Source organism: Antedon bifida, chromosome 4 (assembly GCF_963402885.1).
Source record: "Antedon bifida chromosome 4, ecAntBifi1.1, whole genome shotgun sequence".
Classification (NCBI taxonomy): Eukaryota; Metazoa; Echinodermata; class Crinoidea; order Comatulida; family Antedonidae; genus Antedon; species Antedon bifida.
In genome coordinates, this window is record NC_136229.1 from 32,242,609 (window position 1) to 32,258,921 (window position 16,313).

At 35.6% G+C, this 16,313-nt stretch overlaps 1 protein-coding gene and 1 long non-coding RNA gene across 2 annotated transcripts in view; one reads left to right on the plus strand and one right to left on the minus strand.

Moving 5' to 3' along the window:
* Nucleotides 1-8,288, minus strand: part of LOC144840858 (dynein beta chain, ciliary-like) — a 33,839-nt gene extending 25,551 nt beyond the window's left edge. Inside the window, exons 1-12 of the mRNA XM_078696913.1 lie at nucleotides 7,862-8,288; nucleotides 7,544-7,737; nucleotides 5,772-5,961; nucleotides 5,467-5,566; nucleotides 5,032-5,243; nucleotides 4,197-4,430; nucleotides 3,713-3,880; nucleotides 3,423-3,539; nucleotides 3,023-3,291; nucleotides 1,620-1,688; nucleotides 722-1,349; nucleotides 35-364 (exon numbers count right to left, since the gene is read on the minus strand). Of these exons, the coding sequence (XP_078553039.1) occupies nucleotides 35-364; nucleotides 722-1,349; nucleotides 1,620-1,688; nucleotides 3,023-3,291; nucleotides 3,423-3,539; nucleotides 3,713-3,880; nucleotides 4,197-4,430; nucleotides 5,032-5,243; nucleotides 5,467-5,566; nucleotides 5,772-5,961; nucleotides 7,544-7,737; nucleotides 7,862-8,209 (2,859 nt within the window). The 5' untranslated portion in view covers nucleotides 8,210-8,288. The remainder of the gene's footprint in view (nucleotides 1-34; nucleotides 365-721; nucleotides 1,350-1,619; nucleotides 1,689-3,022; nucleotides 3,292-3,422; nucleotides 3,540-3,712; nucleotides 3,881-4,196; nucleotides 4,431-5,031; nucleotides 5,244-5,466; nucleotides 5,567-5,771; nucleotides 5,962-7,543; nucleotides 7,738-7,861) is intronic.
* The window catches only part of LOC144840897 (uncharacterized), a 53,062-nt gene continuing 43,361 nt past the window's right edge, over nucleotides 6,613-16,313 (plus strand). The window contains exon 1 of the long non-coding RNA XR_013611970.1: nucleotides 6,613-6,950. This is a non-coding gene — a long non-coding RNA (uncharacterized LOC144840897). The remainder of the gene's footprint in view (nucleotides 6,951-16,313) is intronic.

Consider the following 16,313-nt stretch of genomic DNA (forward strand, 5'->3'; position numbering starts at 1 on the left):
TGAGGATTGGGCAAAAAAGCCTTTTGATACAGACCTGGTAATGTTCTGCACCACTATGCTCTGCCAATCTCTTGACTAGAGATGCCATCTTGTAGATATCACTGACGAGCATCTCTACAAGATCATAGAAGCCGTCAGCGATGCCATAATCCAGTGATGGCTGGAAGACCATGTCTGGGACCTGCAGCTCAAGACGTGCTTCAAAAAGTGGTGCAAGACTCTTAGTGTTGGTGTTTTCCAGAAGGAAGTTCAGACTACAGTGGATGCAGTTGAAGAAACCGTCTACTACCATGTCATCAAGGAAATCAACGTATGCCTTCCAAATGTCTGATGATGCATCAGCTTTGAACAGATCAAGATTTTCCTAATAAAAAAGATATTTTACACGTAAGACTCATAAGAAAAACTTATTGATAAGCATTCATTGTTGGTATGGGGTAATATTCACTTTATTGCATCATGTAAACTGTGATGAAGTTGACATTGGGGTGGTGTATTTGTAGGTGGAGCATAACAAAATAAGGCACAAATGTCTATATTCAAAGGTGTCACTATGATTCTTCTAGTTCGAGCCTTGTGTTGCGCTTTAGAGAAAATTTATTTTGGTTAAAGAAAGATAATTATTATTATTACTAAAAAGACAAAACTCACGTCCTCTCAGTTTGACAAAACAAACGACAAAACAAACTTAAATTACACTTTCATCAGTAACAAATCTTACCTTGACCAGGGCATGAATCTTCTCTCCAGCAACAGTAATTTCATTGTATCTCTTAGTGATCTTAGACTCTCTATCTTCCAATGATAATAAAGAATCTGTTTTATTCTCTTTCCTTTCAAACAACGCCACTTTACTCCATTCCTCCATGATCTTCTTAATACTTTCAATATTGTCTTTTGATTTCTGCACCCTCTTCTCTAAATCTTGCACATGATCTCTAGTTTTCTGGATGTACTCCCATACTTCTTCTTGGTTCCAGTTCAACGAGTTTTCAGCCTTCTCGAGTTGAGTGTCAATTTCGGCAAGCTGACTTTCAATAAGTGGAAACTCTACTTCCAGTACAGTTTCCCTAACTTTATTATACCATTGCACTGTCAAGTCTAAGTTTGCATTGTATTGGCGAAGTGTCTCGTGTTTGGCGTAGATAACCGCAGCACTATCTGGAATCTTTTCTTCCTCGCGAATAGTAAGATACTTTACTTCTCGAAGAACAGCAACAAGTTTAGGGTCAAAGTTCACTGAAATTAAGTTTGTTTCTTTGTTGCGTACAACTAATGGTTGGTTGAGATTTACAGAGCATACATCATCAACGTCCGCTGTCCAGCTCTCATAAACTTTTACTTCATACCTGAGAAATTAACAATATAAACATCTTGTCTTTACTTTTGAGAATTGCAGGTGTGGTACACATTGCACTCCTTAACATTTCAGGGGTGCTGTATGTGTGCTGCTTAGTTTGCCAAATTTAGTAGTAGTTTACCAAATTTAAGTGGGCTATATAATCAGACTCCTCAAGGGAATTTTAGAAATGTGTTAGGTGAGTGATCGCACTCTCATGCCTCAAAAGACAAGGCTTGGGTATAGCATTAGATATACATAAACACATTTTACCACTTACTTTCCTAAAAGTTCCATCATTTCTTCATACTTGTTAAATATTGTTGCAGCATCCTCTGTTTGCATAACTCTATAAAAAATTATACCAATTATTATAGTACAAGAGTTGACAGGTTAGTATTGAAGGAATATAGCCTAAACATGCTGTTTTTATGCCTAATGTTTTATTGTACCACTAAGTAAACGCCACATATAAAGTACTTTACAATTTCAAATAAAGTTGCTTTATAATATGTCCTATGCCAGCTTATTGCTGTAATAGCTTAGGAAATTACCAATTTAAATATGCAAATGAATTTGAAAAAAAATGTACAAAATGTCTGTTATGTGATTACATTGAAAATTACAGGTACATTCAGCTTTTCAGGACAATTTTCCTGTATTACATATTATAAGTGAATGAAATAAAAACATTTTAGTAACATTTCAAAACAAAAAAGTGGTTTATTTATCAGAACAGACTAAGAATTGGTTTCAATTTTATATTTTGCTACAGTAGTCCACTGGACTAGTAACAGTTGTATATTTACTTGCCTACACATTATTTTTCCAGCCTGCACTATCAAATCAGAAATTACAGGCTAATTGTTACAAAACATTGTACAAAATGGGCTAGTAGTACAAAATGGGCTAGTAGTACAAAATGGGAAAGTACAAAATGGGAATGTACAGAATGAGAAAGTACTGGACCAAACCATGTAGTTAAACCATAAATAAAAGTATTTTAAAATAAATCAAGTGCTATAGAATATTTTTATAAATATTATTATGAAAATTATTATATTTCAACCAAACGACAGATACAAAAAAATTACATAAATTAAATTGAAAAAAATACAACTTGTTAAATTAGAGAAAAACAAAAATGTTATAAACTGTAATATTGTTAAGGTGGTTGAAAAGAAAGTATTAAAATTAAACATTGTGAAAAAAAAAGAAAACTAAACAATTTTGCTTAATTTTACCTTCTTACACCAGATCTGTTGCCAATGGAATGAGTCAGGAACATACAAAAATAACGGAAAATTGATACATAGAATTTGTAATATCAAATTTCAACATAGTGGAACCTCTTTTTTACAATTTGTAATAGGATAAAGGAGTATGTAATGCTCGACACACACAAACACTCAGATTCATTCTTTTTAATGGCTTCTCATTTCTATCTCTCTTACGAAAAACATATTGTTTATCTTTTTTCTCAAGAATTATTACTAACTCACAGAGAGTACATTGTAATGAAAATGTTTACAAAAACAAATCAAAGGACAAACTATTTTTTTAAAGGCATGATATAATTTTCTATATCTAAAATAATAATTATGTACAATATGAAAAAAATAATTTTGGGGTAGGCTTGCATGCTAACATACATTTACTTGGATACCATTTAATCATACTTACGGTTGTTCAATGTGTTTAAAGCTAGCCATTGGTTTCTCAAGTCTCATTCTCAGTTCCCTCGCCCACTTCAATGCACCAGCTACTTCTGGCAGGTTCTTATGTAGTGGTGGCTTGTTCTCCGATGTCTCACACGACCTCATTTGGTTATCGTAGATGACCTTTGACTTGTCTAATTCTTCGTTGTACATCTTTAGGATTATGGGATACTTGTGCTCAAAGTCTTCACAGATAACAGGCCGATCAAGAATGGGACCATAACAGTCAAGCATCTATATACAAAATATATAATAAATTATTTCACAAAAAAAAAAATAAAATCAAAACATGCCTTCAAAATACTCAATTTAGAAATATCATTAAAATAAAATAGACTCCAATCCAGGAAAACCATCAAACATACCTTGAAAGTAGACTCCAATCCAGAACAGTCATCAAAGCCTTGGCAAAGGATTGATCCCAGTCTTCGATCCAAATCATAAACTTGGTTTTCAAAGTTACTATAATCATCAACAAATTCCTAGAAAAAACCACAATAAAATAATTAATCAAAAACCTAATTAGTGGTAGTCTCATCCCATATTCCATGACACTGATTGGATTAATGATTCAATATAATAATACAGAGTTGATATGATAGTGATTAGGAAGAAAATGATGATACAATAGCAACAAAGATATGATTCTTATTACCTGACATTGTGGGTCTAGGCCATCATATGGTCGCTCTGCGAATACTTTCACATACTCCTGGAATTCCTCATGTACTTTCTCCACCATGCTTCCAAGCATCTTTCCTTTCATTCCACCCATCTCAGTCTTCTCAAGTTTGCTGAATTCAACTGTTGTCTCAAAAAGTTTCTGTAAGCATTTACAATTAAAAATTGTTTAAAGCTCTGTCTACACTATCAAAAAGTGTGATGTGCCCAAATATGGTATTGGTATGCTTAAATATGGTAGTGATATGACATCATCATGTCTATATGGGCACATCACATTTGTTGTCACATAAAGTTTGATTGTGTAGACAGAGCTTAATACAAAAGTTTGTATTACAGTAATGGCACTGCTTAGCAATCCCAGGGTGTAGGTTCAAATCCTAGCTCTGGCATAGCCAATACAGTACCACTGTCTAGGCTCATAAGACTTGTTTTTTTAATGATATTTGTACGGTTACCTGAAGTGTGTCAAGTCTATCGATAAACGCATCCATACGCGTGAACACCATCTTTGACGCAAACTCCCACAATCTTGGTTCACGTCCATCCTTAAAGTAGTCCTTCAGCTTATTGCGATGTTCTTCATAAAGGTCACGGAAGCATCTCAAGACAGTGACAGCAGATCGAGTCTTCTCAAGAGCTTCTTCTGCTTCCATCTTAAAGATCTCACCAGGATCCAGGTAGTTGCGGCACTGTTGAAGAGAATGATTACTTTTAAAAACCCAACACATTATTGAAGAGTTATTGGGCATTTCGTATTCCTTTCCTCACCATTATTTACATTGCTTCTCATACTTGTTCTCTTAAGCTAAGCTCAAAAGCTAGGCCATAGCTCATAAATTTCTGTGACACAATTCTAACACTAGCTTAATGCACTTGTCAACTGCCTGACCAACTATACGACCCCCTGAAGTGGTGCGTCATTTGTTCAATATGCATCATACCTTATGAATACCATGACGCACCCCTGTGTCAAAAACGTGACTTACCTTTAGGCGACCATGACTTACCCAATTTGATGCACAATGACCATGTTGTTCATGATATAGTGGGTGGTAAAGTGATGGACAGTGACACACCATTGTTCATTGATGTGACGTACCATCTAGGTTTTTTTACGTTCTCCTAATTATTTGTAAATGATCTATGACGCACCTCTCCCAGGGGTTGTATAGTTGGTCATACAATTGACAAGTACATAACTTCTCTTATTATGTTTTCCAAGCAGGCTCACCCATCCCTTCCTTCCACAACGCCCTTAAAACAAATTTTTCAAGATAATTCCCAGCTCACCTGATTAATAAGTGAATTGCAGAGTTCTTGGAAGAGCACAATGATCCTTGGAGGAGTGTTGTAGTATTCAGAGTGACTCCAGATCAGGCATATGGTGTGCATAAGAGCCGGCAATCTTTCTGGAAGTTCTGGAAAGTCCACCTCTTCAAAGCCGTCAATGTGGCGCAGTAATGGCTTCAGATGTGTTGTGATATCTTGAGCTTCCGTCAATGCTTTACAATTTAAATTAATTTAATAAAATAAGTCCTTGGTTATAATTAATTATGAATGAGAATGCCCAGTGACCACTCTAAAGGTAGTGTGTGCATATCAGGAAGAATTAGAGTATAACTTGCTCTTTTCTGGTTATGATGTATTTTCAAATATTTCAAAAAGCATATTATAAGATTCTATAACCTTCTGTGTTTGTTAGTTTTGTAACGAATGTATACTCACCAGCCTCTACATCTCGTTCAATGTTTTTGAAAGTAGGTAAGTAACTACTGTTCGTCCTTTCCAGAAGTTCTTTCATTTTGCGGACTTTTGGATCTCTAAGCTGAAATATTAGGCAAATAATTGTGATATAATAGTTTTAATTAGGGGGAAAAAAGAAGCTGCTTCAATCACTGACAAAATGATATTATTTGGAGACAGTGACTGTGTTCGACATTTCATTATTTTTCTATTATTATTCCAACATCAAGTTGGCCTAGACAAATTTGTAAACTTTGACCTTTGAAAGCAATAAGAAAGTAGCAAACCTGTTGGAAGATGCAATCTAGATTTTCACATTTCGCTTTCCAGAATTGAACTTCGACATGAGGTCCGGGATTGAATCCTTCAAGAAGTGGTTGTGCTGAGTCTCGTTTTAAGACATCTCTTATCTGGTGAGTCCAGTCGATAATGACAGATTCAATGGAGTGGACTAAGCCACGATCAATTGATTCACTCCTAGAAGAAAAAGTGGAATAAATTAACTGAACAGTTTTAAATTACTATTTTAAAAATTGTTTTACCCACCTATTTTCTCTCTTTTCGGTTGTTAAACTCAAATTAAACAGTGCAATAATTAAAATAAATTCAAGTTCCAAGTAAAAGCACTTTAATCCAATAATATTCCATTATAATACAGGGCCGTACGCAGGGGGGTGGGGGGACCCCTCCAAATTGCAAAAGGTCCACATTTTATAGGGTCTTAAAATAAATAAGTACTCAATGTTATGAAAATGGTCCAAAATATATTAATCCGCACCCACCCAAATAAAATCCTGCGTACGGCCCACTGTAATATATTCTTATATTAAATAGCCTATGTAAATACGTGAACGTGATTGGTTGAAACTGCGTCACATGACTATCGCTGCGAGGATCGTAAATCGTATATATCCTCGAGAACGATGATATTGACTGAGTAATTTTCGCGTAATTATCGTGTCCCCTGTTAATAATCATATACATTCTCGAGTTCGATGATATTGACTGTGTAATTTTCGTGTGGCAACACTCGCGTTCGCCGATAAATAAACAAAAGTCATCTACTGGATTTGAACTCGGGTGGAATTGTCACATCGCAAGACAACGCTTGAACCACTGCGCCACGGAAGTTGCTTGAAGAAATTAATCATCTAAACTATTTAAACTATGCATACATAGCGCCCTCATTTGTTATTAGTCCTCCCTAAATGTGATGAAACACCGTTTGTGATTGGTCAATACTCACGGTAGTAACCTAGTAACTAGTACGCGCTGAACATCCGGTGATTCGGCTCCTCGAAGAGAAGACGACGAATTGTTTATTCGGCCTACCTGATTATAATATTATTATTAATAGGCTTATTGATGGAAATTCTTCTGTTAATTTAAACGACCTAGGCCTAAGTGAATATTTTATTGCCAAGGAATCATTAATTAGTAATTATCTGTATATTATTCTTCGCAAGGTAAGGTGTCTAGGCAGGAGGCTTGTTTACATACAATACAAATACTATAAGAATAGGAGGCCTAGCCTAGCTTCACCCAACCCAGCAGACTTGTTCTTGGCTATATAATATAACAGATATCGCCTTTTATATCGGTAAAATATAAGATTTAACATCCCCTCGGGATGATATTATGTTCTCGGGGAATTATATATCCCGAAGCGGCAGCTGAGGGATATATAATTCCCCGAGAACATAATATCATCCCGAGGGGATGTTAAATCTTATATTTCACCTCTAAGCAGGCAATATCTGTATAATATTAATTCTTAATCAATTGTGTATATCTCATTCTTATGAATTGTAAACATTTTTTTATATTTTTTAATGTATTTTTACTATGTATGTTGTTTAATTTGGGGACTTAAACTTTCTTGGGTTATCCTCAGTTCATTCAGTTAATATTGTTTTCTTGTGCCTTTTCTTTTTTTAAATATCTACGTAAAATTGAATGAACTGAAATAAAATGAAATGTTTTATATTGCTTTTTTGTACATATACATTGTGATGCTGTGGAATAAATAGAATAAAACATAAAAAATACTGATCATTACTTTTCTTCAGCTTCTGAATTGGCCTCAACTTTCTCGGAGCCCACAGGTAACGGCAGCAGTGTTTTGCCTTTAACTTGACCAGCAACCACGTAAACATTACTTTTGAGATTGTGTACATGTCTCAGGACGTCTTGCGAGACAACATTCGGCCACGAATCATGGTTCCGTGGATTTGATAGTAAGGGAACCAAAACCTAAAATAAAAATTAATTTAAGAAGCATTTATTATTAATATTATTAAAAATGTTGAAAACATTTTTTAAAATGTAATATTATTGGTAACATTAAAAACTTTTTTAATATATTATTTGAACGTACCTCATCAACAAGTGCTGAAAGTTGTTCCAAAGGTGAATACGAAAGGTCCCCATAAACAAGAGAATTGGAAATGTTATCTTTTGAAACATTTTCTTTCCCTTTCTTGATAAAATACACTGCTTTGGTTTGTTTTAATGCTGCTGGAAATTCATAGGCTGGTGTCAGTAATCCCGCAGAGTTCATTGTGAAAATTAGTTGTTGGTGTTCTGCCTTTTCCAAGAATTCCATCATCAGAATTTTCTGTTCTTCCACACCGATACATTTTGCCCATTTGTCTGGTTTCAGTTTATAACATTTTAAAATATATTCTGCAATAAAGTCTAACCGTGCATCACCAGAGTCTGCCATAATTGCTTAAGTAAAGTTTAATACAAATAGTGTTATAGGCCTATCTTTGCTAGGCCCTAGAAACTAGCCCAGAGACTACCCTGCTAGCTGTGCTTATCGCGCTCTCAACTCAATCAATCAATTATCGTGAGAGCGAATGGCAAGTTGCATACAACCATAAACAATTCAACTATAAAAAGTAAATATAACTTTACTGAAATCATTTGGCATGGTTCCTTATAACAGTCTTAGTTGAAGCATTAGCCATCTATACTCTTCTTTGATTTTGGAACCCTCTAAGATGGCATAAATAAATTCTTTACTTTTTGACACTTGTCGGAGTTTGAGATCGTCTGCTCTCTCCTTTCAAAATGGCCGTATTGTGTAGCGTTTCTACATGGAAACTGTTGCTAGGCTTCTTCGATCAATAATTGATTGGATTAGAGAGGGCGCTATTACATTTTAAACATATTTTTTAGGTATATTCGAGGTATATTCAGAGCGTCATTCTGGCGACTGGAGCATGCTCTACTTCTCTACGGAGCGCCATTTATGCCTTCATTAACTACAATAATAGAAATAGTACTACGGTAACTGCTCAAGTGGACCAATTTGGCCTCAGTGGAGCACAGTGATATAAAATAGAAATAAAGTCACTTAAGATTCAATCTTTTCGTATGTTAAAACACTGTGCTCAAGTGGACCTAATTTGGCGACAGTGGAGCACAGTGATAAAATAGAAATAAAATCACTTAATTTCAATATCTTTTCGTATGTTAATACACTGTGCTCAAGTGGACCTAATTTGAAGTCACTTAAGTTTAAATGTCTTTTCGTATGTTAATAGGTCTACACTGTGCTCAAGTGGACACGTTTTGGCACCAGTGGAGCACAGTGATATAAACAACAAATAAGTTACTGAATGTTAATATCTTTTCGTATGTTAATACACTGTGCTCCAGTGGATCCATGGCGCCAGTGGTGGAGCACAAATAGTCAATGAATACAAAAACATCGAGAAAAAATACTTCAAAAATATTTCAAACTTCCAGGTATATAGGCTATGTTAAATATCGGTTACTCCATAGCAATTAGTTTCAAGCCATATCAGTGATTTTAATAACTTGCGTTTGTCTAAGATAAATACTTATTTAGTGTCACCGGAGAGTGCACCTATTCCTTGAAATATGAAATTAAATATTAAGTTGGGGCAGAGCTAATAATGAAAATAGAGCCCCGAATTGCACTTATACTTATTACTATACATAGTCACCTATGGTAATTATGATAATGTTAAAATTTCAACTATCCATATGCGACTTCAACATTTTAGGTGGGGTTTTCTACTTTAAAACTCGACTTCGTGGGCCTACCCGGCGGCGGAATTAATCGAAGCTTCGAAATTGATTTAGAAATCGGCATCTTTACAAATGTTCTATATTCTATATTTAATCTTATTTCACACTCTCCATTAACCCCATACAAAAACCATCGGAGACAAACTATCTGTTCAAAACATGTTTATTCTGAGGATCGGACGGTGCGGCAATACACATGACCAACTACCATAAAAGTTTATTCATAACATTTTACAATACAATCTTGCATGAATCGGACATTTCGCTACCAATGTAGCAATATTGATTAACAAAATCAAAATTTAACAGTGTGGCGTGTTGACCGCGAATGACTAACAATACCATCTTTCCCACTACACCTGCACAATCATTGCATAACAACGCACGGCATACCAAACCGTTTCGTACACCTGCGATGAAAATATAAAATTCAATTTCTTTTAAAATTGAGGGCGGCAAACATAAAATTTACGAGATCGAATACAGGTTGGAAAAAAAATTAAATAAAAAAAAAGATGTTAAATGTGCTCTCCCTGCCTCAGCACTAAGGCCCTGCCACAGCCTTTTGGGGTCGTTTCCAGCACATCACCAGATGCATTGATGTTGTCGCCTCATGATGTGTGGTGAAAAGGGGGACGTATAATTCTGTGAACCCCAAACACAGTGGCCGCATGCCTTTAACTCTATTCCACCGACCAGCGTGGGAATCGAACCCACGACATACGTGTGTTAACACGACGCTCAGACGACTGAGCTAACTGATCATTTTGGTTTTAGAAAGGTTAATAGGATATTAATGACGTAATTATGAATTACATAATACACGTATAAATAGACAATTATCAGCTGTTCAGTCATGTTTCAGTTTGTGGTGCAACGGGTACTGCTCAGTTTTGAGTGCTATCAGCTGGGGTTCGAACCTCTACGGATATTTTTTTTATGAATTTTTTTTTTAAAGAGAGATATTTGGAGGATTGAAAATGTCAGGCCTAGGCAAGTGGACCTTAAATCATAAACAAAAGTGTATGGCATTTATTTTTGGTTTTAACAAGGTTAATGTGATATTTATGACGTAATGATGAATTATGTAATACACGTATACATAGACCATTATCAGCTGTTCTGTCATGTACTACTTTGTGGCCTAACGGGTAATGCTCAGCTTTGGGTGCTCTCAGCTCTAGTAGATTGGGTTCGAACCTCTACGGATATTTTTTTTTTAAATAAACAATAAATAAATATAAAAAATAATGAATATTGTTTTTCTTTTATTTTGAAAGAGAGATATTTTGAGGGTTGTAAATGTCAGGCCTAAACAAGTGGACCTTTTTTAAAATCAGAAACAAAGTTGCATGGCATTATTTTTCATCAAATAGACTGCCATAAAACCTCGAAAAGAAGCCCATGTGCTTCTTCATTTTTAGTACTCTTGGGTGGGCTTCTTTTCCACATGGAGTTCTTTTCGAGATTACTTTTGCAAACTAAAAAGAGGGGAGCTGAGGTTCCCGGCCGGAAAATGTTTTATTTACATGATTTCAACAATCTCCTAATGTAAAGATTAACAACATAAAAATTTAACAGTATGGCGTGTTGACCGCGAATGACTAAAATACCATCTTCCCCATAATACACCTGCACAAACTCATTTGCATAACAACGCACGGCATACCAAACTGTTTAAAATAGAGCTGCAAGGTCTCCGGAAATGACATCTATTATTTCTTAAAACAACATGAATAAGAATCTTCAGTACCTTACCATGCTTGGCGCTGAGCAAAGACAATTTTGAAAAATAGAACCTGCATAGGTTCCCGCCCAAAAAAAATGGCACTTTACATGATTTTAAATTATATGAAACAAACTATTTAAGACTCACCAGGACAATAGAGCTTGTCCCCGTAAAAGTGCACCTATAATTCATTGAAATTAGCCCACCATGGTTGGGGCAGAGAAAATAATGAAAATAGAGCCAAGAATTGCACTTATACTTATAACTATACATAATCACCTAATGGTAATTATGATAATGTTAAAATTTCAACTGTCCAGATGCGACTTCAACATAATATAATGAAAATAGAGCCCCGAATTGCACTTATACTTATTACTATACATAGTCACCTATGGTAATTATATATATGATAATGTTAAAATTTCAACTATCCATATGCGACTTCAACATTTTAGGTGGGGTTTTCTACTTTAAAACTCGACTTCGTGGGCCTACCCGGCGGCGGAATTAATCGAAGCTTCGAAATTTAATCTTATTTCACACTCTCCATTAACCCCATACAAAAACCATCGGAGACAAACTATCTGTTCAAAACATGTTTATTCTGGGGATGGTTGCGGCAATACACACCAACTACCATAAAAGTTTATTCATAACATTTTACAATACAATCTTGCATGAATGGGACATTTCGCTACCAATGTAGCAATATTGATTAACAAAATCAAAATTTAACAGTGTGGCGTGTTGACCGCGAATGACTAACAATACCATCTTTCCCACTACACCTGCACAATCATTGCATAACAACGCACGGCATACCAAACCGTTTCGTACACCTGCGATGAAAATATAAAATTCAATTTCTTTTAACATTGAGGGCGGCAAACATAAAATTTACGAGATCGAATACAGGTTGGAAAAAAAATTAAATAAAAAAAAAGATGTTAAATGTGCTCTCCCTGCCTCAGCACTAAGGCCCTGCCACAGCCTTTTGGGGTCGTTTCCAGCACATCACCAGATGCATTGATGTTGTCGCCTCATGATGTGTGGTGGAAAGGGGGACGTATAATTCTGTGAACCCCAAACACAGTGGCCGCATGCCTTTAACTCTATTCCACCGACCAGCGTGGGAATCGAACCCACGACATACGTGTGTTAACACGACGCTCAGACGACTGAGCTAACTGATCATTTTGGTTTTAGAAAGGTTAATAGGATACTAATGACGTAATTATGAATTACATAATACACGTATAAATAGACAATTATCAGCTGTTCAGTCATGTTTCAGTTTGTGGTGCAACGGGTACTGCTCAGTTTTGAGTGCTATCAGCTGGGGTTCGAACCTCTACGGATATTTTTTTTATGAATTTTTTTTTTTAAAGAGAGATATTTGGAGGATTGAAAATGTCAGGCCTAGGCAAGTGGACCTTAAATCATAAACAAAAGTGTATGGCATTCATTTTTGGTTTTAACAAGGTTAATGTGATATTTATGACGTAATGATGAATTATGTAATACACGTATACATAGACCATTATCAGCTGTTCTGTCATGTACTACTTTGTGGCCTAACGGGTAATGCTCAGCTTTGGGTGCTCTCAGCTCTAGTAGATTGGGTTCGAACCTCTACGGATATTTTTTTTTTAAATAAACAATAAATAAATATAAAAAATAATGAATATTGTTTTTCTTTTATTTTGAAAGAGAGATATTTTGAGGGTTGTAAATGCCAGGCCTAAACAAGTGGACCTTTTTTAAAATCAGAAAAAAAGTTGCATGGCATTATTTTTCATCAAATAGACTGCCATAAAACCTCGAAAAGAAGCCCATGTGCTTCTTCATTTTTAGTACTCTTGGGTGGGCTTCTTTTCCACATGGAGTTCTTTTCGAGATTACTTTTGCAAACTAAAAAGAGGGGAGCTGAGGTTCCCGGCCGGAAAATGTTTTATTTACATGATTTCAACAATCTCCTAATGTAAAGATTAACAACATAAAAATTTAACAGTGTGGCGTGTTGACCGCGAATGACTAAAATACCATCTTCCCCATAATACACCTGCACAAACTCATTTGCATAACAACGCACGGCATACCAAACTGTTTAAAATAGAGCTGCAAGGTCTCCGGAAATGACATCTATTATTTCTTAAAACAACATGAATAAGAATCTTCAGTACCTTACCATGCTTGGCGCTGAGCAAAAACAATTTTGAAAAATAGAACCTGCATAGGTTCCCGCCCGAAAAAATGGCACTTTACATGATTTTAAATTATATGAAACAAACTATTTAAGACTCACCAGGACAATAGAGCTTGTCCCCGTAAAGTGCACCTATAATTCATTGAAATTAGCCCACCATGGTTGGGGCAGAGAAAATAATGAAAATAGAGCCAAGAATTGCACTTATACTTATAACTATACATAATCACCTAATGGTAATTATGATAATGTTAAAATTTCAACTGTCCAGATGCGACTTCAACATTTTAGGTGGGGTTTTCTACTTTAAAACTCGACTTCGTGGGCCTACCCGGCGGCGGAATTAATCTAAGCTTCGAAATTGATCTATAAATCGGCATCTTTACAAATGTTCTATATTTGATCTTATTTCACTCTCCATTAACCCCATACAAAAACCATCGGAGACAAACTATCTGTTCAAAACATTCTGAGGACGGTGCGGCAATACACACCAACTACCATAAAAGTTTATTCATAACACTTTACAATACAATATCTTGCATGAATCGGACATTTCGCTACCAATGTAGCAATATTGATTAACAAAATCAAAATTTAACAGTGTGGCGTGTTGACCGCGAATGACTAACAATACCATCTTTCCCACTACACCTGCACAATCATTGCATAACAACGCACGGCATACCAAACCGTTTCGTACACCTGCGATGAAAATATAAAATTCAATTTCTTTTAAAATTGAGGGCGGCAAACATAAAATTTACGAGATCGAATACAGGTTGGAAAAAAAATTAAATAAAAAAAAAGATGTTAAATGTGCTCTCCCTGCCTCAGCACTAAGGCCCTGCCACAGCCTTTTGGGGTCGTTTCCAGCACATCACCAGATGCATTGATGTTGTCGCCTCATGATGTGTGGTGGAAAGGGGGACGTATAATTCTGTGAACCCCAAACACAGTGGCCGCATGCCTTTAACTCTATTCCACCGACCAGCGTGGGAATCGAACCCACGACATACGTGTGTTAACACGACGCTCAGACGACTGAGCTAACTGATCATTTTGGTTTTAGAAAGGTTAATAGGATATTAATGACGTAATTATGAATTACATAATACACGTATAAATAGACAATTATCAGCTGTTCAGTCATGTTTCAGTTTGTGGTGCAACGGGTACTGCTCAGTTTTGAGTGCTATCAGCTGGGGTTCGAACCTCTACGGATATTTTTTTTATGAATTTTTTTTTTAGAGAGAGATATTTGGAGGATTGAAAATGTCAGGCCTAGGCAAGTGGACCTTAAATCATAAACAAAAGTGTATGGCATTTATTTTTGGTTTTAACAAGGTTAATGTGATATTTATGACGTAATGATGAATTATGTAATACACGTATACATAGACCATTATCAGCTGTTCTGTCATGTACTACTTTGTGGCCTAACGGGTAATGCTCAGCTTTGGGTGCTCTCAGCTCTAGTAGATTGGGTTCGAACCTCTACGGATATTTTTTTAAAAATCAGAAACAAAGTTGCATGGCATTATTTTTCATCAAATAGACTGCCATAAAACCTCGAAAAGAAGCCCATGTGCTCCTTCATTTTTAGTACTCTTGGGTGGGCTTCTTTTCCACATGGAGTTCTTTTCGAGATTACTTTGCAAACTAAAAGAGGGGAGCTGAAAGGTTCCCGGCTGGAAAATGTTTTTATTACATGATTTGAACAATCTTCTAATGTAAAAATTATCATCAACATTTTAACTTTTTACTCTGCTAAAGGGAACACAAAGGAAACGTCGAGAAACTCAACAGTTCTTTTCTGAACTAATATACGTGGTGTACCGCAAACTTTATATCGACAAAGGATTTTTTTTTCTTAAATTTATTAAAACTTAGTGAATTTTCTATATACCACACTGTGCTTCCCTGGCAAATTGGGTTCAATTGAGCACAGTGTATTAACATACAAAATATATTACAATTCAGTGACTGGACGAGTTACCGTAGTACTATTTCTATTTCTGAAGTAAATAAAGGCATAAATGGCGCTCCGTAGGGAAGTAGAGAATGCTCCATCGTCAGAATGACGCTCTGAATTTGTATGTCTTAATAAGTTATATAGAGGGCGTTGTTATGCAAATGAGTCTGTGCAGGTGTATAATGGTAAAGATGGTATGTTAGTCATTTGCGGTCAACACGCCACACTGTTAAATTTTGATGCTGTTAATTATTTACATTAGAAGATTTTTCAAATCATGTAAATAAAATATTTTTTCGGGCGGGAAGTTAGCAGTTCCCCTCGTTTAGTTTGCAAAAGTAATCTCGAAAAGAACTCCATGTGGAAAAGAAGCCCACCCAAGAGTACTAAAAATGAAGGAGCACATGGGCTTATTTTCGAGGTTTTATGGCAGTCTATTTAATGGAAAATAATGCCATGCAACTTTGTTTCTGATTAAAAAAAAGTTCCACTTGACATTTACAATCCTCAAAATATCTCTCTTTCAAAATAAAAGAAAAACAATATTCATTATTTTCAATTAAAAAAAAATCCACTGGCGCCAAATTGGATCCACTTGAGCACAGTGTATTAACATACGAAAAGATTGAAACTTGAGTGACTTTATTTCTATTTTATATCACTGCTCCCCTGGTACCAAATTGTGTCCACTTGAGCACAGTGTTTTATACGAAAAGATTAAAATTTAGTGACTTTATTTCTATTTTATATCACTGTGCTCCACTGACGCCAAATTGGGTCCACTTGAGCACAGTGTATTAAAATACGAAAAGATATTAACATTCAGTGACTTATTTCTATTTTATATCAATGTG